The sequence below is a fragment of the Bos mutus genome, chromosome 15 (genome assembly GCF_027580195.1).
Source record: "Bos mutus isolate GX-2022 chromosome 15, NWIPB_WYAK_1.1, whole genome shotgun sequence".
NCBI lineage: Eukaryota > Metazoa > Chordata > Mammalia > Artiodactyla > Bovidae > Bos > Bos mutus.
The window spans coordinates 36,372,075-36,396,051 of record NC_091631.1 but is presented as its reverse complement, the minus strand read 5'-3'; the positions used below and the strand labels follow the sequence as shown (position 1 = coordinate 36,396,051).

The 23,977-nt window shown below is 40.7% G+C and overlaps 1 protein-coding gene across 2 annotated transcripts in view; it reads left to right on the top strand.

Moving 5' to 3' along the window:
- The window catches only part of DENND5A (DENN domain containing 5A), a 94,243-nt gene that overhangs the window by 62,992 nt on the left and 7,274 nt on the right, over positions 1 to 23,977 (top strand). For both annotated transcript variants that reach the window (XM_070383904.1, XM_070383903.1), the window contains exons 7-16: positions 161 to 376; positions 847 to 1,081; positions 3,892 to 4,042; positions 4,728 to 4,821; positions 7,857 to 7,988; positions 9,930 to 10,082; positions 16,561 to 16,645; positions 18,361 to 18,445; positions 18,919 to 19,047; positions 23,540 to 23,661. In XM_070383904.1, the coding sequence (XP_070240005.1) occupies positions 161 to 376; positions 847 to 1,081; positions 3,892 to 4,042; positions 4,728 to 4,821; positions 7,857 to 7,988; positions 9,930 to 10,082; positions 16,561 to 16,645; positions 18,361 to 18,445; positions 18,919 to 19,047; positions 23,540 to 23,661 (1,402 nt within the window). The remainder of the gene's footprint in view (positions 1 to 160; positions 377 to 846; positions 1,082 to 3,891; positions 4,043 to 4,727; positions 4,822 to 7,856; positions 7,989 to 9,929; positions 10,083 to 16,560; positions 16,646 to 18,360; positions 18,446 to 18,918; positions 19,048 to 23,539; positions 23,662 to 23,977) is intronic.

Genomic DNA, 23,977 nt, shown 5'->3' with positions numbered 1-23,977 from the left:
ATTTATCTCTTCTTCATGTCAGAATTCCTTTCTTTTTTTTCCCCCCATTTTTTCTCTTTTGAATGACTCTTGTGGGGAAAAAAGGATGAGTTGCCTTTCTTTGGGATAAAAAGAAAAACTTGGGTGTTCTCAACTGTTTTGTTTTGTTTTGTTTTTGTAGTTGGAAGTGCGTGAAGACCCCAGTAGCAATAAGGATCTCAAAGTTCAGTGTGATGAAGAAGAACTCAGGATTTACCAGCTAAACATTCAGATCCGGGAAGTTTTTGCAAATCGTTTCACTCAGATGTTTGCAGATTATGAGGTGTTTGTCATTCAGCCCAACCAGGATAAGGAGTCCTGGTTTACCAACAGAGAGCAGATGCAAAATTTTGATAAAGTAAGTATTAATATAGTCCTGCTGGGGAGGTGGTAAGAAATGAGAACATTTAAAGATGTGACTGAAGATGAGTTTTTCTTCCATAAAATGTGCTGGAAACAAGTTCTCGGTCCTTCTGATGTTGGTAAAGTGTTTGGTTGCTTTAGAGCAGGGTGCGGGTTAGTGCTATCAGGTGATTTACCTTCAGTCGGAGCTCTCTCAGGCACAGATGCACATGCAGGTTGAACACCAGGATTCTGGGAACGTTGATTGCCACAGTAGGTTACCTGAGTAAGTTTAGGCCGGTGTGTCAAAGTTTCAGGATATTTGAAATACATAAATTTTTTAAAATGATGAGGTTTTGCGCTTTGCTTTTTATAAAGACCTAGGAAGCTTCAGAGAACAATTAACCTATATGTAGGCTTGGTTGATTGAGGCTGACATGACCTCTTCCCTCTCGATGACTCTCTCTTTCCTTTTGGTCCCACCAGGCATCTTTTCTGTCAGATCAGCCTGAACCCTACCTGCCTTTCCTCTCAAGATTCTTGGAGACTCAGATGTTTGCTTCTTTCATTGACAACAAAATCATGTGTCATGACGATGATGATAAAGATCCTGTGCTCCGGGTGTTTGACTCCCGAGTAGACAAGATCAGGCTGTTGAATGTTCGGACACCTACTCTGCGCACATCCATGTACCAGAAGTGTACCACAGTGGATGAAGCAAGTGAGGCCTCCTTGTTGCTAGCTTTCTAGCCTCTTGGATTATATCACTAACATGTCCTTATTCCTAAATATGCCAGCTTCTTTCTCTTGTTTCCTGCTTTTGCATAAGTTGTTTCCATTGCCTGCAATGCTTTCCTCTATCTTTTTTGCCTGGCAAACTTTTTCTCATCGTTTAACACTGTGTCAGTTAAGAATGGGTCCTGCTATAAGTACTAGAGAATCTAATTAGCAGCGCATTAAATAAATGGGGCTTATTGTTCTCAAATTATCAAGAGGGGCAAAATTGGTGGTGGTTCGGCTGCTCAGCAGTGTAATCAGGAAATGAAATTCTATCTTTTCATTCTGATATTTTTAACATGTTGACTTTTATTATATTCATGCTTATTGCCTCATTGTTACAAGAGGCCTTCTATGTTCAAATTCAGGGCCAAGGGGAAAGTTGATGCCAGCTGTATCGTCCCTCTTATATCAGAAAGCAAAAGCTTTCCCAGAAATTCCCAATAGCTTCTATTGTCTCATAAAAGCATATTATGTGACTACTGTTAAGTGCAAGGGAAGCTATGAAAGTGAGTATTGACCTGGTATAATGTTAACCCAAACTGTATTGAGATTCTATTAGCAAGAAAGAAGGGGTGAGTGAGTTATGGGTAAGTAAGCTGCTAACAGAAATCCAGCTGATGTTTCTCTTCCTCTGAAGCCTTCTCTGATGCTGTCAGGCTGAGTTGATTTCTTTGCTAAGCTCTTTTGTACCTTGTTCTTGCCTCCCCTTTATAATCTCTGTTCTGAGGTATCATTATTGGGGAGCAATTTAAGATCTGAGACTGTATTTACTCATTGTCTTACTCCCACTCCTCTAACATTATACCTTGAACATATAGATGTTAAAAGTTGTTTGCTACTTGCATGGTGGAGTACACCTTTTTGTTCACAGAGATTCTGTCTGGATCGGTTTAGCTAGAGAATAGTCTCAGCCTGAGGTGTCAAATTAAGTAGTGCGCTCACTTCGTGAGTGATATTCAGTGTCCTTGTGGCTTATTGGTATGTTTTGTTTGTTCATTTACTAAACGTAAATATTTCATGCCCAGTGTATGGTAAGTGCTCACCAAGTATTTACTAAATGAATGAATGAATGTGCCATGCATTTTTTTAGGTTTTGAAGATACAAGTGGTGACAGTTTGGACAATGTCCTGGCTTCCTCAACCTTATGCTTGGTAGCCTTCTGACTTTATCTTTCAGCTCATGCTCTAGGCCTTTCATTAAGGTGATAGTCCTCTTGGTCAAGACTTGAGGACATGTTGCCCATGCAGGTGGAGTACTCTGACATAGTCATCTTTGCCTCCTAGAGCACACATCCAGTTTCAGATTCCAGAACCCTGCCTAAGGTTTTGGTCCTGGGGAGCAAAATGATCTCCTAAACCATCACTTTAAAGCAGGACTTCCCAATGTTTTCATGTTGTGTTACACTTGAAAATGACAATATTTATATATGGCTTTGAAAGTCCAGGTCTACCACTTAAGGCCAGGAAGCCTTGAATTTGGGCCTGCTTGGTCAGGATGCATGTCCTCTCCCCAGGAGACCCACATCCTGAAGTGTTCTCCAGGTCTGCCCATTAGAGCTGGTCAGGCTGGTCCCCCACAGAGCAGGGATTGCATGCCCGCACACGTGTGGCCTTGGCACTGTGTGCAGAGCTGGCCTGCCTGGGTGTGTGTTTTCTGCAGCCAAGAGTGTCCAGAGCAGGAGCCTGCTTTTGTAGATAGCTCTGTGGGGTCAGAGGGCTTCCCAGGTGGCGCTAGTGGTAAAGAGCCTGTCTGCTAATACAGGAGGCATAAAAGATGCAGGTTTGATCCCTGTGTCGTGAAGATCCCCTGGAGGAGGAAATGGCAACCCACTCCAGTATTCTTGCCTGGAGAATCCCATGGACAGAGGAGCCTGGCAAGCTATATAGTTCATAGAGTCACAAAGCGTCAGACACAACTGAAGCGACTTAACCTTAACATTGTGGGGCTAAAGGGAGGAGTCTGCTTATACTGGAGACTAAAATGAGAGGCTGTGGTGACTTGAGGCCTTGTTCTCCTGCCCAGAGGTTGAGGCAGTCAGTCCTCAGCCCATCTGTAATCCATTTGTTGAATACCAAATACTGATATGAATTACGCTGGTCTCATTTGTGGCCAGGACATGAATTCTTGTGGCTTGTTAGAATGTGGGGTTTGGGATATGGAAGGAGAGCTAACTAACCCTCATTTCTGTGACTCCTTTCAGAAAAATGAGTATCAAAGACCCTCCACGCAACTACACAGTCTGTTCCCAGGAGTAATGCCATTGGTATATTCCTGAGATATGTAATCCAATAATGCTTGTTCAGGGTTCTTCCCGCTGGGTTCAGATTTCTAGCCTAGAGTAGCTCAGCTACCTCATCTCATTCTGCATGGACAGCTCAGTTTCTTGAATCAGTGTGATTGGAAAATGGTAAAAACATAGCTAATGGTGACTTTTTAGAGATTCTTTAAAATGTGACATTTAGAGGAGATCTTGGAAATTCTTTTTTAAAGAATGAAGTTTCACAAATTTTGGTATCTTGTGTTTTCCTTTTTATTCAGCTCAAAATACTTTATTTCCTTTTTTGATTTCCTTTTCGACCGCTGGTTTATTTAGAAATGTGTTATTTAGTGTTAAGGTATTAATGATTATTGTTGGTCACAGGACTTAACTGTCTGATTCAAGTTATTTCAGATTTATTGAGACTTGTTATATGGCCCAGAATTTGATATATTTTTTAAAGTACTGCACTTTTTTTTTCATTCTTATCCAGAGAAAGCAATTGAGCTGCGATTGGCAAAAATTGATCATACTGCGGTTCATCCCCATTTACTTGACATGAAGATTGGACAAGGGAAGTATGAACCAGGCTTCTTCCCTAAGCTACAGTCTGACGTGCTTTCCACTGGGCCAGCCAGCAACAAGTGAGTCAACCCCAGAGATTCCCTGGTGCAGCTCCCAGGTCACAGTGATAATATAGTATCTGGACCTAGACTGTCATTTCCAGAAGACCTTGACTTTTATAAAGCAAATGTGGAGAAGATACAAACTGTCCAGGTTGTTCACTTGTTTAAACAAGGAAACAGGTGACAGAGCATCATCAGCTCCCGTCTCCACTGTGCAAATTGGGATAGCTCCATGTATCAGGACCTGTAAAAGGCCAGACTGCAGATGGGTTGAAATCATCTGCAAATCTCATAACTGGACAGCACCTAGCTAGCACTGTAAGTGGTGGGGTAGAGTAAGTAGTGGTTGAAATAATTGGAGTCTGACCTGAAACTCAGTAACTTGGCAGAATTGTTTTTCCTTTGTTAACTTTTGGAGATGAGTTTATCGAAGGCCAGGCAGAGATGAGTGAAAATAGTTTTGGATCTGCAGGTGAAGTTTCTGTAGATGTTTCAAGAGAGAGAACGTCTTGGTTCCCTGGAAAAATATCTCTTTATTGCCCAGTCACTGATCTTTAACCTGCCCTTATATCAAGGTTTCTGAGCTACCTCTGATGACTTCTTGGTAGCTTACCATTGGTCCCTAGATGTTTAAGTTTTCTCCTATAAGTTGACCTTACTTTCTTAGCAGAATATTCTTAATTGTCTGCTTTGATTCTGTCAGGTGGACAAAAAGAAATGCTCCTGCCCAGTGGAGGCGTAAAGACCGGCAGAAGCAGCACACAGAACACCTGCGCTTAGACAATGACCAGAGAGAGGTAAGACACCTTGAGAATCATAAGAAATGACCCTGTTACCATGCTGTACCCTCCTTCTCTTTCGTATATCCTTGGTCTCTGATCTGATTCAAACATCCTTCCCACAGGGAAGGGTTAATAATGAGTTAGTTCCTGATATGTGATATGGGCCTGGCTTGTGACAAGGATGTACAGTGGTTCACAAGTGGCAGCAGCCACTAACCACATGCATCCTCTCCTGAGCCAGACTTGCACTTGTGTTTAGTGATGCTCCCAGTACTTGGAAGAAAGCCTTTCACTATTGTTTCAGTAGTCACTCATGCATGATACTCACTCTCTCCCAGGTGTAGTGAGAGTGGTAGGGGTGACAGGAACATCAGGGAGTAAGATTCTACAACTTGGAAAAATTCCTTTGAAAATTCTTGAGGCTTTTGTGTGTGTTTGGTATGATAGAAAAGAAGTTAATTTGTTAGAATGAGATGGAGGAAAAGCTGAACTTGGGTTAATGCTGTGAATCTCTGAACCTGGGGAGGAGAAGCCTTTTTTACCTGTTTTTTTCTTCATCTTAATTTAAAAGAGGTAATCTTGACTTTTTTCTTGGAGGAGCCAAGGGAATATTATTATCAGGTGCCTGGGGATTGAGGATTCTTCAATTGACCTGAGTCCTCATTGCTTGTAAGCAGAGTTTCTCAGCACTGCTGTAACCTCAAGTTATAAACCTCAAGTTGCAGACCCTGCCTTACTGAGTTGCAATGAAGTTGTGAAAATGGAGCTTAAGCTTCAGAAACGTATTTCAGCAACTTCTCTTTAAGAAAAGACCCTGCAGTTTGCATTTTATACAAAGTCAAGTAAAGCATATTATTTTCATATGTGTCTAGCACCTCAGTGGATGGGAAAATATTTTGCTTTTGCTGTTTTTTAAATGAATAAATTAAAATTGCAAAGTATGGTCATGAATTTTTAACTGCTGGTTTATAGGGTACAGTTGCACTTAATGTTTTTGTGAGGATGGCATAATGGGTGTAGGGTGTGGGTGTTATTTTTAAAGTTCTCCTCTAGGTCTTCCATCTAACCTCCATAATATTTCTTTCAGCAGGGTTTATTGAGCACGCTTTCTTGGTCAAAATCACTGTAGTAAACACTTTGAAATATAAAAATGACAAGGAGATAGCCTTGTCCTCAGGGAATGCCAGTTTACTAAGGGAGCAAAGGCAGGTATGCAACTGTCTTTAGTAGAAGAATCTTTTGAAAGAGCTGTATGGGAGGCATACCAGTGTTTGATTACTGATTAAAGAAAACAGAGTTCCATTGTGTCTGGGATAATCTCAAACAAGACTGCTTAGAGGAACTAACATCTGTTTTAGTCTTGGATGATAGGATTATTAGGAACAGAGATGCGCATTGCAAGTAGAGGAGATGGCAGGACCTAAAGTGTGGTGGTGGATTGTGTAAAGGAGACTGTGGGCAGAATATTTTGGAAGCAAGAGGTACTGGAGGTAGCTAGCAAGTTAGAAAGCAGATAGCAGTAGTACAGGTGATAATAACTGAAGCCTAATCTTGAGGGTTGATAGTAGGGGCAGAATGAGGGGGCAGAAAGTAGAATGGACAGAATTGTACTTCTGGAATAAACATGGGCAAGAAAGAAGTTGGGTACAAATGTTGGTTGTGAAACTGGGATACTGAGAAGGTGTCAGTGTACAGTTTATTGCATTGATGTGGGTTCTGTGTTAAAACAGACAGCATGTGGGGAATCACCAGCAAATTATAGAAAAGCAGAAAATGCATTTGTTTTGAGTGTGCACACATGCAAGAGTACTTCATGTGAGATGCCGAACTGGGTGAATCACAAGCTGGAATCAAGATTGCCAGGAGAAATAACAGCAACCTCAGATATGCGGATGATACTACTCTAATGGCAGAAAGTGAAGAGGAACTAAAGAGCTTCTTGATGAAAGTGAAAGAGGAGACTGAAAAAGCTGGCTTAAAACTCAACATTTAAAAAACTAAGATCATGGCATCTGGTCCTATCAGTTTATGGCAAATAGATGGGGAAAAAGTGGAAGCAGTGACAGATTTTATTTTCTTGGGCTCCCAAATCACTGCAGATGGTGATTGCAGCCATGAAATTAAAAGATGCTTACTCCTTGGAAGAAAAGCTATGACTAACCTAGATAGCATATTAGAAAGCAGAGACATCACTTTGCCAACAAAGGTCTGTCTAGTCAAAGCTATGGTTTTTCCAGTAGTAGTGTACGAATGTGAGTGTTGGACCATAAGGAAGGCTGAGTGTTAAAGAATTGATGCTTTTAAATGGGGGTGCTGGAGAAGACTCTTGAGAGTCCCTTGGACAGCTAGGAGATCAGACCAGTTAATCCTAAAGGAAGTCAGCCCTGAATATTCATTGGAAGGACTCATGCTGAAACTCCACTGCTTTGATCACTTGATGCAAAGAGTGGACTCATTGGAAAAGACCCTGATACTGGGAAAGATTAAAGGTAAAAGGTAAAGGGAGTGGCAGACAATGAGATGATTAGCATCACTGACTCAATGAATATGAATCTGAGCAAACTCCAGGAGATAGTGAAGAACAGGGGAGGTTGGCGTGCTGCAGTCCATGGGGTCACAAAAAGTCTGAGACAACTTTACAACAGTTTAGCAAAGATGGATATCTTTGATATGAGCAGAGGGATTAAATTCCTCCCAACTTGGTGGGGAAAATGATTTTTCTCAATAGTACTCTGAGATTATAGTTGGTTTGTCCACGCATAGGAGTTTGCACATACGTGTTACAGCTGTGTGTTTTTTACCTTTTGTATCATTAAAGCCAAGATAATTCCAGCACTCATGGAGTGCTTTACCTCAGAAGAAGAATTAATTCACCCTTTTCTCTTAGTTTTCCCTAAGATACAGTTGCTTTTTAAACTTTGTCCTGAGCCTAAGAATGATTCAGTAAGATAGTGCAGGGTGATAGTGCCCTCTTCAGGCACCCATCTGTACTGGTTGCCTGTGATTTGTATTCATGGGCACAAAGTCTTTGATTTTTCCTTTTGCTTTAGAAGTACATCCAGGAAGCCAGGAATATGGGCAGCACCATCCGCCAGCCCAAACTGTCCAACCTCTCCCCGTCAGTGATTGCCCAGACCAACTGGAAGTTTGTGGAAGGTCTGCTGAAGGAATGCCGCAACAAGGTGAGCTGTGGGCTCTTCTGAATGTGTATTTTCCTTGGCAGCCAAGGTGAGACCAAGGCTTAGCTCTGACCATTCTTCTCTTGATTTTTAAAATATTGTTAATATAATGAGATAGTTCTAATGTTAAGATCCTGTTAACTTGGAATTAGATGTATTTGTTTTACATAACATGTAACATTGATTGAGAGCAAGCATAGTTTGCTTGATAAAAATTTAATATGTATTCTTTAAAGCTGAGAGGCAGTGGTAGTTTTTAATTTTAGACATCTTGTGTTACTTACTTAAAATCATTAGTTTTAATATAGTTAAATTGTCAACAGATTCATTTTACACATATGCAAATATTTTGGCCCTCTAGTGTACTGATAACACTGATTTCATGTATCTAGAAACAAAAGATTTCACTGAGTGCCTGCTGTGTGTCAAAGTGTGTTACTCAGTTTGTTTGCTGTTGGCATGTTTTTTTGCCATTCTATAAGAATCTTAATTTTTTTAAAGGTATTTTATTGAGGTGTAATTGATACATAAAAAATGGCACACATTTATGTATATGTCTTGATCATTTTTTTTTTTTGGAGGGATCTATAGATGATTAAAAATTTTTTTTTAATTTTTTTTAAATGGAGAATAATTGCTTTACAATATTGGTTTCTGCCATATAGCAACACAAATTGGCCAAAGGTATACGTATATCCATGTGCATACACTGGTGATACCACTAGTACAATCAGGATGTCTGTCACTTCCCAGAATTTCCTTATATTCTTTTGCAGTTTTTTTGTATGTGTGCAAATGAAGCATATTTATAACCTTAACATATTTTAAATTGCACAACAGATCTGTTCAGTGTATATGAATTTCACAGACATAAAGTGAAAAAGAAAAGAAAATAAACTATATTGTTAATCATTTTCTTGCTTTTCTGTAGTTTTATTGTGTAAGTCAGGACAGTGATCACTTCTAGAGTGGGAAGGTGATTGGAGAAGGCATATAGGGTTCTTCAAAGGTATAGATGGGCATTATTGTTTTTCTTAACCTTAGGTCATGTTAGTCTAATAGTATACACTCACATAAACACATACATGTGTATGTATATGAGATATATTTCACAATAAAAATGTTAAAAATAGTAGTACCGGAAAAGAAATATGCCAGAATGTTAAGAGTTGTTGCTTCTTCAAGGTAGAGTATGGGGTGATTTTTTTCCTTGCTCAGATTTTTATATGTCACACATTTATAACACAAATCTTCCTTAAGAACTTGAATTCAATATTCAAGCAGCTTTAGATTCAAAGACCAGATCTGCTACTACTTTGCTGTGTGAATTTGGGCAAGTTACTTAAGTTCTCTGACCTCAATTTCATTATCAATAAATTGTGAAAAATAATAACTTCTTACAGAGCTATTTGGCTTAACTGAGATAATGTTATACTTAGTACAGTGCCTGGCACATAGTGATGAAACCTGCAATTATCATTATACAGTTTTTGTTTTACAGTGAGCACATGAAAATTTTTTTACCTAAAAGTAAATTACTTCTCAACTTTTTATCCCCTTGGCAGGTACTTCAGATATATTTCTGGGATTAAATGTTTTTAAAGATTTGTTTAAAAGGTCAGTTAGGCAATGAGAATCAGAGAATGTCTGAGATGAGCATGACCAAAGGGTTTTATTCAACTCTTTTCATCTCATAAGTAAAAGCACTGAATCCCGAGTGATGAAATGACATGTCCACGGTCAGTGATTTCTGTGTTTTTATCTTCTTTAAAGAAAGCACTTTACTATATAACCTGACCGATATGGTGAAAAATAAATACACTCTTTACCTGTGGGTCTTCCTCTCAGTCCAACAGATGTACCTGGCAGGTGGCCACAAGCCTGTCTAGTTGAATGTCATCTGGCTAATGTGGGTGTCTAATCTTACCGACTGATTTCTTATAGACCAAGAGGATGCTGGTGGAGAAGATGGGGCGAGAGGCTGTGGAACTAGGCCATGGGGAAGTGAACATCACGGGGGTGGAAGAGAACACCTTGATTGCCAGTCTTTGTGACCTACTGGAAAGGATTTGGAGTCATGGGCTACAGGTGAAACAGGTAATGAATGTCTGGCCTCTCCCTTTTGAGCAGACTATCTTCCTCTTTTTGCATACTAGTTTCCCCACTTTTCCAGCTGGCTGGCTTTAAAGAATAGCATATGGTGCTTGTGGAGTGAGACTTGAAATTGATTTTTTTTTTTGGTATAGAAAATTGTACACCTAATAAGTGTGAATTTTATGGTAATATGAATTATGTCTCAATAAAGTTCTTTTTTTTTTTTTTCAATTCAAATAGGATCATCCTGTACATAATATTTTGGAACTTGCTTTTTCTTGCCTCAGAATGTCTTCTCCATGTTCTTAACTAATTTAGGTGATAGTATGGTAAGTATTTAAGAGCTGAGACTATAAGTCAGATAGTCCTGGGTTTAACTCCTGCTTTCAGTCTGTGAAACTGAGCACGGTACCTAGCTTCTGTAAGATTCTTTTTCCTCGTGTCCATGATGGAATTGTAAAAGAACACACCTCCATAGGACTCTTATGAAGATTTGAAAAGATAATTTGTGTGAAGCACTAAGTTCAGAGCTTGTTATAACTGGGAGGTTCTCTAAAAATGTTTGTGGTTATTCTTCTAAAAGTTCAGTTTTAATTACTCTTTTCACTGTATAGATGTACAGTACTTAAATTAAGCCTTTATTATTGGTTATCTAATTTATTTCTGATTTATCAGTATTAAGAACAGCACTATTATTATAAGCTTTTAAAAATGTTAGTAATTGTATATCACATTCCTAAAATGTTGAGAGTTTTGTAGTAGAGCAGCAACACTATAGGCATTGAAATCAGAAAGACCTGGTTTTTAATCCTAGCTCTTCTTGATAACTTTAAGTGACTTAGAATTTCTGAGTCTCATCTTCCTTATCTATACTACAGAGTTAATAAAACCTAGCTTTCAGGGTTGTTATGATAATTAGATATGGTTAAAAAAAAAAGTACCTGGCCTGTGGTAGGTATGCACCATACAATAACTCTTATTATGCCAGGTTCTATGTGATGGATTTATATTTCTTTCCTTTTCTCTGTAATAAATGAGTAGACTATATATGATCATTTTATCATTTTCTTTTAAGTTTAGCAAGCCTGGCAATATAGTTGAGCTCTTTCAGTTTTTTAGTAAAATATATGCTCCCCCCAAACTTATTATTCTCCATAAAAATCTTTAGGGAGTTAGGTATTAAAAAATAGTAATACCATATCATCACAGGTGTCTTAAACTTGTCCTCTGAGGCTTTGCAACCATATCCTTTAGGAGTTCCCACAGCCTGGGGAATTTTGTTTGGAGCCCGTTTGATCCCCCTCTCAGTCTGGATAGACAGAGGCTACTTACTGGTGAGCAACCAGTACAGAATAGTGGGAACTTTTCAGTTGAGCTTCCATTTTATCCTGAGTTCTGATTTTGGAGCTCTACATGTGAAGCACTGACAGTGTCAAAGAAGGAATTGAAGATCTCTGTTTTCTAGCAGGGACACATGTTCAGCTGGGGATTGAAATCCCTACAGCGTGTTCTCCTTAGGCCTCCATTTTGTTAACCTTCGTTTAGACCACTTTTCTCTCCTGCTGAGAAATTCCTCAGTTATGTTTCAGTCCAGGGATTATACCTGGCTCCCTGGTCCCCTCAATCATGTACCCAACTGTGACCAAATTCACTCTCAAAGAGTGATCATCTCAGTCCCCTCTGGGGGCACCTTGTTGAACAACTACTTACTTGCTTAGAAAGTCAAAGAGAACCCAAACCACAGTTTTTGCTGCTAGTCTCAGTTTGTTACCAGCTGCCTGCCTGAAAGGCTGCCAACAGCAGGTCCTCATAAGAACCTGTGTTAACCTCACCACTCTCTTTGGCTTCTGGTGACATCTTCCAAGGATATGGACTTCCTTTAGTATATTTTTCTGAGGTTTGGTTTTCTCATACTGGTTTAGTAACTGTTGCCATTTCAGGACTGATCAGTGAAAAGGGGTTGTTTCTCATCTTTCATGCATGTGACATTCTTGGAGAATCTGGTGCTGTATATTGTTTGGCCACATTCCCAAATGTGTAGTTGGGCAATATTGAATCTTGAAGTCCCAGTCAGCCCCTTTGCAGTCACTGAGCACCTGGGTGTCCTTCTGGCACCGTGGCTGGTGTTGCTCTTGCCTTTGGCTCTTTGGCATCATTACATGTGAGGACTCTGGTGACCAGCTGTATTTCTGTGTCACATCCAGACCGTTGTGTTAAAGGAGCCTGCCTTCTTAGTCTGCCTATATTTAGGGGATACAGTGATGAATAAGGCAGTCTCTGCTTTTTCAAGAGTTAATAATGGTTTTGGTAAATGGATGGATATATGGGTTTCTAGAAGTTGAATTAACTAAATCAAAGACCGTGAATATTTTGAGCTCTCATATTGTCTTTTTCTTTATAGTATTAATAAACCAGTTCGTAACAGTATAAGAATTGTAAGTCTCATTGATTTTGTTGAACATCTGTTTTCTCAAACATTTGGTATTTCAGTGAATTTAAAAAATGGTCTTTTCTAATTGTGTGTTTTTTTAAAAACTGCCATTAAGGTTGTTGGGTTTTAAGTTGGTTAAATCTTGTAGGAAATCCAAACCTACAGAAAGTTCATGTCAACAGCTTAGTGATCTGTAGATGGGGGATTTTTCCCATTCACATGCTTGATTCACCCCCCTCCCCAAATCAGGTTAATTGGTGGATAAAAATAAAATAGAGCTTCCATATTCTCATGGGAAAAATCTTGAGACTTAATTCCCCACATTCATTCCCAAATATAAAATTTTCTTCAGAAAATACAGCTTCAGAAGTTAAATGCTGTCTTCCAGAAGCTCCCCATATAGCATCATTATTAACAGTAATGGTTCTAATATTAGCTGTACTTAAACTTGCATCCCAATACCCTACTTACTAGTTATATGATCTTTTACAAGTTACTTAGTTGATTCTCAGTTTGTTCTTTTCTAAAGAAAATGAAGGTAGAGGTACCTACATTGTAGAATTGTTAGAAGCATTAAGTAAAATATTGTATTTTAAACTTTTAACATAGTGCTTAGTTCATAGAAAATGTCAAGACATGGTAGTTTCTGTCATTATTACTCTTGTAAAATATAGGACTAAATCACTTGTAAAATGACCATAATAAATCCTACTATTAAAATTACACTACATTTATATCTGCTATGTGAGAATATTTATCATGAATCTGAAGTAAAATTTTTAATCCTATAACAAGTTAACATAGAGACAAGGGTCTCTATGTATACAAGGATAACTAGACTAAGGAAACAAAGCAGTTGCTAGGTGGCCAGCTAGGCTCACTTACTTTATAGGCAAATTGCTCCCTTAACATCAGGCTTGAAAATACTATTCAGATTTGTGTCTTGGTAAAACGCAAAATGGAAAAGTAGGAAGTCAAGAAACACCTGGAGTAACAGGCAAATTTGGCCTTGGAGTACAGAATGAAGCAGGGCAAAGGCTAATAGAGCTTTGCCAAAAGAACACACTGTTCATGGCAAACACCCTCTTCCAACAACACTAGAGAAGACTCTACACATGGACATCACCAGGTGGTCAGCACCAAAATCAGATTGATTAATTCTTTGCAGCCAAAGGTGGAGAAGCTCTATACAGTCAGCAAAAACAAGACCAGGAGCTGACTGTGGCTCAGATCATGAACTCCTAATTGCCAAATTCAGACTTAAATTGAAGAAAGTAGGAAAAACCACTAGACCATTCAGGTATGACTTAAATCCCTTACAAATATACAGTGGAAATGAGAAATAGATTTAAGGGACTAGATCTGATAGACAGAGTGCTTGATGAACTATGGCCAGAGGTTTGTGTTCTTAATTCGAGAACAGGAATCAAGACCATCCCCAAGAAAAAGAAATGCAAAAAAACAAAATGGTTGTCTGAAGAGGCCTTACAAGTAGCTTTGAGAAGAAGGGAAGTGAAAAGCAACGGAGAAAAGGAAAGATATACCCATTTGAATGCAGAGTTCCAAAGAATAGCAAGGAGAGAGACAAAAGCCTTCCTCAGTGATCAGTGCAAAGAAATAGAGGAAAACAATAGAATGGGAAAGACTAGAGAGCTCTTCAAGAAAATTAGAGATACCAGGGGAACATTTCATGCAAAGATGGGCACAATACAGGACAGAAATGGTAAGGAACTAACAGAAGTAGAAGATATTAAGAAGAGGTGGCAAGAATACACAGAAGAACTGTACAAAAAAGATCTTCATGACCCAGATAATCACGATGGTGTGATCACTTACCTAGAGCCAGACATCCTGTAATGTGAAGTCAGATGGGCCTTAAGAAGCATCACTACAAACAAAGCTAGTGGAGGTGATGGAATTCCAGCTGAGCTATTCCAAATCCTGAAAGATGATGCTGTGAAAGTGCTGCACTCAATATGCCAGCAAATTTGAAAAACGCAGCAGTAGCCACAGGACTGAAAAAGGTCAGTTTTCATTCCAATTCCAAAGAAAGGCAATGTCAAAGAATGCTCAAACTACCGCACAATTGCACTCATCTCACAGGCTAGTTATGAAATGCTCAAAATTCTCCAAGCCAGGCTTCAACAATATGTGAACTATGAACTTCCAGATGTTCAAGCTGGTTTTAGAAAAGGCAGAAGAACCAGAGAGCAAATTGCCAGCATCCGCTGGATCATCAAAAAAGCAAGAGAGTTCCAGAAAAACATCTATTTCTGCTTTATTTGACTATGTCAAAGCTTTTGACTGTGTGGATCACCACAAACTGTGGAAAATTTTGAAGGAGTTGGGAATACCAGACCATCTGACCTGCCTCTTGAAAAATCTGTATGCAGGTCAGGAAGCAACAGTTAGAACTGGACATGGAACAACAGACTGGTTCCAAATAGGAAAAGGAATATGTCAAGGCTGTATATTGTCACCCTGTTTATTTAACTTATATGCAGAAGTACATCATTCAGCCCTGAGAAATGCTGGGCTGAATGAAGTACAAGCTGGAATCAAGATTGCCGGGAGAAATATCAATAACCTCAGATATGCAGATGACACCACCTTTATGGCAGAAAGTGAAGAAGAACTAAAGAGCCTCTTGATGGAAGAGAAAGAGGAGAGTGAAAAAGTTGGCTTAAAGCTGAACATTCAGAAAACTAAGATCATAACATCTGGTCCCATCACTTCATTGCAAGTAGATAGGGAAACAGTGAAAACAGTGGCAGACATTATTTTATTGGGCTCCAGAATCACTGCAGATGGTGACTGCAGCCATGAAATTAAAAGACGCTTACTCCTTGGAAGAAAAGTTATGACCAACCTAGACAGAATATTAAAAAGCAGAGACACTACTTTGCCAACAAAGGTCCGTCTAGTCAAAGCTTTGGTTTTTCGAGTAGTCATGTATGGATGTGAGAGTTGGACTATAAAGAAAGCTGAGTGCCGAAGAATTGATGCTTTTGAACTGTGATGTTGGAGAAGACTCTTGAGAGACCCTTGGACAGCAGGAAGATCAAATAGGTCAATCCTAAAAGAAATCAATCTTGAATATTCATTGGAAGGAATGATGCTGAAGCTGAGGCACCAGTACTTTGGCCTTCTGATGCAAAGAGCTGACTCATTGGAAAAGACCCTGATGCTGGGAAAGATTGAGGGCGGGAGGAGAAGGGGACGACAGAGGATGAGATGGTTGGATGGCATCACCATCTTGATGGACATGAGTTTGAGTAAACTCTGGGAGTTGGTGATGGACAGGAAGGCCTGGTGTGCTGCAGTTCATGGGGTCGCAAAGAGTCAGACACAACTGAGTGTCTGTACTGAACTGAAAATGACAAACTACTACATGTCTCCCGCAGTTTAAACTGCAGCTTTTACATTTTCAAGTGCCGAGGTTCTGCTTTGTTGACAGTAGTATATCTTAGACGTGCAGTTAAGTACCAGCTGCCTCTTCTGCAGGCTTCTTCAAAATATCTTTCACAGTAAATCCTCATCCTTGTGATGATGTACTCTCCCTAGGCTGCAGAGGGCAGGAATGCTTTTAACTACTTTAGGAAATTTGGGAGCTGTTATAGAATCTTGTAGGCTGGGTATCTGTTCCTCTGCAAAAGCCATCATGCACTACCCAAGCTGACCTTCAACCAACAGACCATTTAGAGATTGATAGATTATTTGCTTTTTTTCTTTCTTATCCACTGGTCTATTCTCAGGCTCTTTTTTTGACCATGTCCTTCCTATTCCCAGTGGGGGACCATTTCCTTTTTCTGTTCCCTTCTGTTCTTTGTATTTCTCCTTAATTTTAGGTAGGGGATATATATTTATATACATTGCATCTGGGTATATATTGAGATAAAAAATAGGACAGATTAAAAAAAAAAAATAGGACAGATACTTTTTAGCAAAAGCCCACATCTGTATGTTCAAATTATCTCTGACTTTGCTCACTAGATGACTTACCCTTAGAAATCTAAACTGATAGATATTTCTCCCTTGCATTGGTTCCAGGGGAAATCAGCCTTGTGGTCCCACCTGTTACATTATCAGGAAAACCGGCAGAGAAAACTCACATCAGGAAGCCTCAGTACCTCAGGTAAGATGGTCTTAGCACCATTGGGCAAGCTCCCTCCACTCACTTTCCCGTCCCCCACTGAAGTGATCCTCTTTAGCAGACTGTTCCACGTCAATGAAGCCTTCACTCTGTAGTGTTTAAGCCACAGGGCTCTCTGGACCACAGAACATGCCAAGGTTGTGGGGTTTGCTTTTATTATGTGTTTCTATACACTTTTGACAGAGAAGGCAATGGCACCCCACTCCAGTACTCGTGCCTGGAAAATCCCACGGACGGAGGAGCCTGGTGGGCTGCAGTCCATGGGGTCGCTAAGAGTCGGACACAACTAAAGCGACTTAGCAGCAGCAGCAGCAGCATACACTTTTGATCAGTGAGATAGAAGATTTATATCAGCAAGAGGCCACCCTTAGAATAAATTTGGATTTTAAATGAATTTGGATTGATACTGATGTCCTGTGTTTGGAGCAAGTGTTTTCAGACTCTTTTGTTTTATTTCTCTGAGATGAGCATTGAGATGATTTCCCATCACTTAAGAGAGCCTTTTTGTCAGTGTCCTGCCTTGGAACTTCTCAAAGTCCAGGCCTGGTATGCATGATCCCTTGAAGTTGCTTTCTGTTTCTGTTTAATAAAAAATATCAAAGTTGGCAAGGACCCCAGAAATCATCTAGTCCAGTCCCCTTATTTTACAAGAGACAGAAACTGGGATCCAGAGAGGAATTGAATTTACTTAAGATCACACAGTGAATTGATAGAAGAGGCCAGATCAGGAGTCAGGCCTCTCGTCTCCTGGTCTGCTGTTCTTTATAACCTCGTGCAGTGTCTTTTCCAGGACTGTCTCCCTTCTTCCTTTTCTTCTTGGCAGCATCTCCTCTTCATACCATCCCTCATTCTCGTCTCTCTGCCAGGGAGTTTGTTTACTTTTCTTAAATGTTCTTGTCCTAATGGTAAAAATCAGTTTAAGTGGAGGTGAAAAGGTAGTCATGAACTCAGTGTTTGTTGTCTTTGCCCTTGAACTAGTTGATCTCAACAAGCACTCACTGCACATGGGGAAAATATCAATAGTTGGCAAAAAACCAGATTCAAAAGCTCCCTGAGTAACCTCATAAGGAGTTTTTGAGTCCACTTGCTGGGTATGAGAACAGAATCTTCTTAGGAAGGCCATGGAAGTTATTGCCAAGGGATAAAGTGTAGCCGCAAAGTCTCAGCAGCTGAATAATGAGGATACTAATTTTAAACATTGGGCTAGACATGGGGATATACAGGTATTGTGTCTAGAAGTCCTAAGCATTCCTTACACATTCCCTTGGTCTTTCTGTAGTCCATTTTGAGGCAGGAGTAGGACATGAGTATAGCTCTGAGCAGAAGCACTGCTTTCAAGGATTATGATGAGAACATGTTGGATTAGGAGCCAGAGGATCTGTGTTCCTTCCAGTCCCAACTTTGCTACTTGCTGACTGGGGGCAAAGCAGCCCACCCCTCTGAATTTCAGTTTTCTCCTCTGTGATACTGTCCATGGCTATTTTATAAGTTGTTAGAGAATTAAGTGATACAACATGCATAAAAGTATAGAATCTGGTACCTAATAGGTACTTAATGTTCATGAAATGGTTGATTAAAGTGTTTTCAAAGTAACCAGCTTTTTTTCTGTAGAGATTTGTGGTTTGAGATAAGAAGAGTACTTAGCTATTTCGGTAGTCAGATCTCTTTGGACTTAAGCAACGTTTTTTTTTCCCTAGGAATATTTCTTGATTCAGAGCGGAGGAAGTCTGATGCCAGCTCCGTCATGTCTCCCCTGAGAATCTCCCTCATTCAGGATATGAGGTCAGTCTGGGCTCATTTGTAATTAGCCACTCAAATTCTGTTTTCAGTTGCTGCTTAGGAGTCCACTTTAAATAGCAGAGTCTCAGTGACCTGGGCTTCTACAACCTCTCATTTAACCAGGAGGCCTCCTCATTGGTCCTGTGTTTCATGATGCATTTGTAGAGCTGTACAAGCAGTTGTGTTTCCATACATTTTTGGAGAATTACACCAGAGTGTTTCAAGGCCTAAGAGCTCTGGGGTTAGCCTTGCTTTTTGAAAGCTGTACTGTCTTCCTCACCAACTCCCTAAATTATGGTGAGCCTATCTTTCAAAGCTTCATGGAAGCTCAGGATTTTGAGAACAAGAGAGATGGAGTCTCTCAGGACGGGGTGGGACTGCCTCACCAGACTTCCTTTGGCGTTACAGGGGAGGTGTTGGTAGTGAGTTCATTCCCCACCCCACCCTCCACTTCACTTTCCCCATTTGTCCTTCAGGCACATCCAGAACATTGGGGAAATCAAGACTGATGTGGGAAAAGCCAGAGCGTGGGTGCGTCTGTCCATGGAAAAAAAGTTACTTTCTAGACACCTGAAGCAGCTTCTCTCAGACCATGAGCTCACCAAGTAAGGCCATTCCACTTGGAGTAGAACCAGCTCCTGGGAGTGGCGGGAGGGATTGGAAACCCACGGGAAAGGAGAGTATGTGGTGTATCATTGCTGCTGAATTCACCTAAACTCAAATTGCATGTGAAGGTTTTGCAGCATTTCTTCTTTTTCTTTATTCCTTTCTGTGTAGAACACTATTGTGCACTTATGCTGCAAAATGTTTTCTGTTTTCCTGTTGTTGAATAATAACTCTTTGGCAGCGCTCAACACAGCATGCTTGTTTTAGTAGGAACATTCAGACAAGCAGTTGACTGGGTGCTCTCTGAACTGAGTTCTGAAGGCCTGGATTCTTGAGACTAAGCCACAACCACTACAGGAAGCACTGATCCTCCCTTTTGGCTGTTGGTTCCTTTTATGGGACCTCCTATGGTCTATTCTGGCTCCTTCAGCTGCTGGTCAGCCAGTGAGCTCTTGTTGAGTTCTACCTTGGGTCAGTTCCCATAAAGATGGGAGGACTTTTCTTGTTTGGGTGATTTTTGTGATGCAGCATTTCTTCTTCTTCTTTATCTGTAGAAGAATAATTCTATTATTATCTGTTATCTATTCTTCCTATCTTCTCAACCTGCATCTCTCACCTCCCCAAATAGCTTTCTTGCAGAGGTAATGAGAAGAATGGAATCCTCATTGGGTACCTCAGAGTTTTGGGGGTCCTCCTCTCTGTGGCACTCAAATGACCTGCATACTTCCTGGGCATAGGATGTTTTATTGGTCTCTTTCTTGTCTTCAGGGAGAAAGGATTGGAGAATTAAAAAGAAACTTCTAATATATCCGCTTATCTTTTTTGTTCTCTCCTGAGCCTAGGGCCAGCCCAAAGTAGCTAGGTTCTCACTTTTCCTTGCTCCTAGAACCACTAACCCTACAGTTCCCTTCTCTTGATTTTATGTTTGTGTTCATTCTGTACCCAGGTTACTAGAGCAGGAGGGAGAAGAAGGCTGTCCCCCTTCTCTGATTACCATCTCTCAGTCTTTTCCTATATATAATACGTTTGATTCTTTCATCATCAGCAAATCTATTGGGCATTTTTCTTTTTGGCATTTCCTTGGGCATCTTTTAATGGTATCCTTTAGTATGTGACTTGCCTGTTGATGATAAAGCAGAGAAGCAGACCTTGGGGAAATTTTGTGTAAGTGAATTGATTAAAACTGCAGACTCTGTTTTTATTTAAAGTGAAACTGTGATTTTTTTTTAAGACTTTATTGTATGTTTAAACCACAGCAAGAGACTAGTTTCAAAAGCTTGATAGGTTAGGGAGCTCATTTTGAGAGGTTATGAAATAGCATTTCTTAAAGTTATTGAATTTGATTCCCTTTAAGGATGAAAAGGTATAGGAATAAAATTTGAAGATTGGGAGACAACTAAAAGAAAACAAGTGAACATTTAAGCCTGGAGTTTGGGAGGGAGTCAGTTGCATACCAGTGTCTAGAGGCCAGTTGTGTGTCCTGGAAAAATCTGTGGCTGTGTGGGCACTGGGGTCTGACAGGACAGGAGAGATTCCTGTGGGGTAGGGTGGGCATTGTCTGTTAGGAGATGGCTGCAGGTTGGCAGGAGGACAGGGTACAGAGGTAGCTGAAAGGGGGCCCAGTCCAGGAACTGTATGATAGACTCCAAGGCAGTAGGTAGGTCTAGGGCTGTGAACTTAGGGGTCTAGGCAGGAGCAGACAGGGCCCAGACCTTGGTGAGGAGGCTAATTTTGGTTTTTTAAAACTATGGCCCTGTTGGAGGACAGCTCAGAATTAATTTACTACATAGTAACTTCTCACATGATATTCTGACCCCTGTGCTACTTCAGTGACTAGAAAAATGAGGAGAGTTTTGCTGCCACAGACTGCATTTTGGGTGGGGTATAGGGAGAGAGAAAGAGGTACTTCATCAAAACCTACCTACTCCTCCATCCTACCCCTCTCATCTTTTTTCTCAGTTTGCTTACAGCTCCAGCCACTTCAGACCCCTCATACTTCTCAGGATGTGTTAAGCTCTTTCAGGGCCTAGTCACAAGTTTTCTTTGCTGAAGTCTGCCCAGACACCCCAGCGACCTGGTCCATTCCTCCCCAGGCACCCATAGCATTTGTTACAGACTTGTTCATTCCTTTTTTTTAAACCACAGGTGGGGTGTGTTATCATTATTGTTACTTGTTTGCCACTTATTAAAATTTGCTTTCTTTGCAGCAAAAGAGACACAGATGTATAGAACAGTCTTGTGGACTCTGGGAGAGGGCGAGGATGGGATGATTTGGGAGACTGGCATTGAAACATGTATATTATCATATGTGAAATGAATCGCCAGTCCAGGTTCAATGCATGATACAGGGTGCTCGGGGCTGGTGCACTGGGATGACCCAGAGGGACGGTACAGGGAAGGAGGTGGGAGGGGGGGTTCAGGATGGGGAATACATGTACACCTGTGGTGGATTCATGTTGATGTATGGCAAAACCCATACAATATTGTAAAGTAATTAGCTTCCAATTAAAATAAATAAATTTATATTTAAAAAAGTATAAATTAAAAAAAAAAAAAAGAAACTGATGCTGGGAAAGATGGAAGGTAAAAGGAGAAGGGGTGAGAGAGTCAATTCCTAGGTGGGTTGATAAGAAGTCCAGGGTACCGGAGGAGGAGAAAGGGGTCTGTGGCTCTCAAAGCAGAGGTGGGGGTCTGAAATTCTTCAGAAGGAAAGGACAAACATCTTTTTTCTTTTTTTTTCCCTCTACATTCCTTAGTCTTAGTCACATAAAACATTTTTTTCTTTAAGCCAGGAACTGATGATTACACAACAAACAATTCAGTTTAAACTCCTACTAATGATTATATAACAACAGTGTATCCTGATTGAGGACAGTTTCTCCTTCCTGAAACCTTCTGGCTAATCCTATTATCTTAAAATATAAATTATGCGAGTGGGTCTAGTAAGATCTTTACAAACTTGAGACATTCTTTTGATTTATAACTAATTTAAAAAGTATGTAATTTCCTTGCATAGACTAGTGAGGGGGGCATTCTCTGCCCCCTTCTGATGTCTATGTCAGAAGCTTTCTCTGTCCCTTTTTATACTTTAATACAAAAAAATAAAATAAAACAAAATTTGCTTTCTTTGAAGGTGTGAACCATACACCTCTCCCTGTACGTATTTTCCCTGCTTAGGTTCCTGGTTTTGAGTCCGTGTGACTCCTTGCTTAGCTTTACTTCCCACGTACACATTTTAGGTCCTTAGCTGCTGTTCCATCTGTCTCCTTATTTATTGCCACTCCCTGGGTTTCACTTTCATGCCACTTTCACCCTTCAGCTGTGCTAAATTTAAATTTCTTGAAGTTGGTCATGTCTTTCCCTTTATCCCTAAGAAAACTATTATTTCTAGGGCAGATTGCAAACTCTTTAGCCTGAATATTTAGGCCTGCCTTCATTTTACCCTGGCCAGACTTTTCAGTCTCTTGCTGTTTACTTCCCCGAGCCCCCAACTCTAGCCAAACTGGCTTTTATACCCTGTCCTTCTCCTTCTGCAACCCCTGTCTGAATGTGTACTGTCCTTCAGGCCCCTTCTGTTCTAGAACCATCAAAGCTTATGGCTCTTTCAATTTCCAGAGAGAACCTTTTAGAGCCTTTTATTTGGCAACTTGTTATGTTATATATTGTGGCCTTGAGCAGGTTTATTCATCTAGACTGTATTTGAGGATAGGCTTCCCTCTCTGGCTCCTGGGTTGGTGAATTATCTGTGTGAAGAACTGTATAAACTGTCTAGGTAGACCCTCACAGGTCTGCTGAATCCCACACTTCTCTGGCATGGTGACGGCAGTCTGGACAGGCAGGACAGGGACCTTGCTTTGTTCTCTGTGTGTTTCTCTGTGCTGTGCTCCTCTGCATTGGGCTTTTTGTGTCCCTGATACTTGGGAAAGACAGGCCCTCTGTGCCTGCAGTGTCCAGCAGAGGACTGAGCAATGGACGGATAGGGATGGGAGGAGGTTTGAAAAGAGGGTAAGAACATTCTCTGTACAGCTTTTCCTTATCTGTGACCTGGATCATTCCATTCCTTGCCTCTGACATGTTCAGAGCAGTGTTCCGACCTCTGGGTCTCAGGCCTGCTGAGGGTCTGAGACTAGCCCTAGTAGGAATGCTGACCACGACCTCCTGCCAGTGCTACGTGCACGATACACACTAGGATGATGCCCTGTAGAAGCCTTCAGGTTAGGAAAGAGGTCCCACAACCTCTGACACTTTATAATAACGTCAGCTCTCGGACACGAGTAGAGCTTGGCTTGTGTTGTTCCTCTGTAGGTTAAGCCACTTTCGCTCTAGCCCTCAGATGGAGTTGCTGGCTTTGTTCCTTTTTTAGGTGGCTACAGAACTTTGAGGCTCGCCCTCATGTTCTTTCCTTAGCCATCTCCCTCCAGAACTGAATACTTCTAGCCTCTTTCCCCCGCTTTGGGCTGAGAGACTGATGTGTTACCTCCTCTCCGACAGAAAACTCTACAAGCGCTACGCCTTCCTGCGCTGTGACGACGAGAAGGAGCAGTTCCTCTATCACCTCCTCTCTTTCAATGCCGTCGATTACTTCTGCTTCACCAATGTCTTCACGACTATCCGTGAGTGGCCCTGTGCTCCCCACTAGCCTTCCCATTGCCAGTCTTCGTGAACCTGTCCGAGGCTAACTTACTATCCCCTTTTTAGATAAAGAAGAGGATCACTTGTCCTTTCTTCTGTGGGGAGAGAGGTCTTTACTAGCCCTCCTTGGAGGTTGTTTTTTCTCTGAAGTTTCTTCTTGTTTTGAACTAGGATGCTCATACTTTTGGCCATTGTGTTATCACTGTGGTTTTGCTCACAGCTCTGGGGGCCTAAGATGGAATGGGGTGGGGATGGTGAAGTTCACTGCCCGCTCTGCACACCTGTAAAGAAATCTCC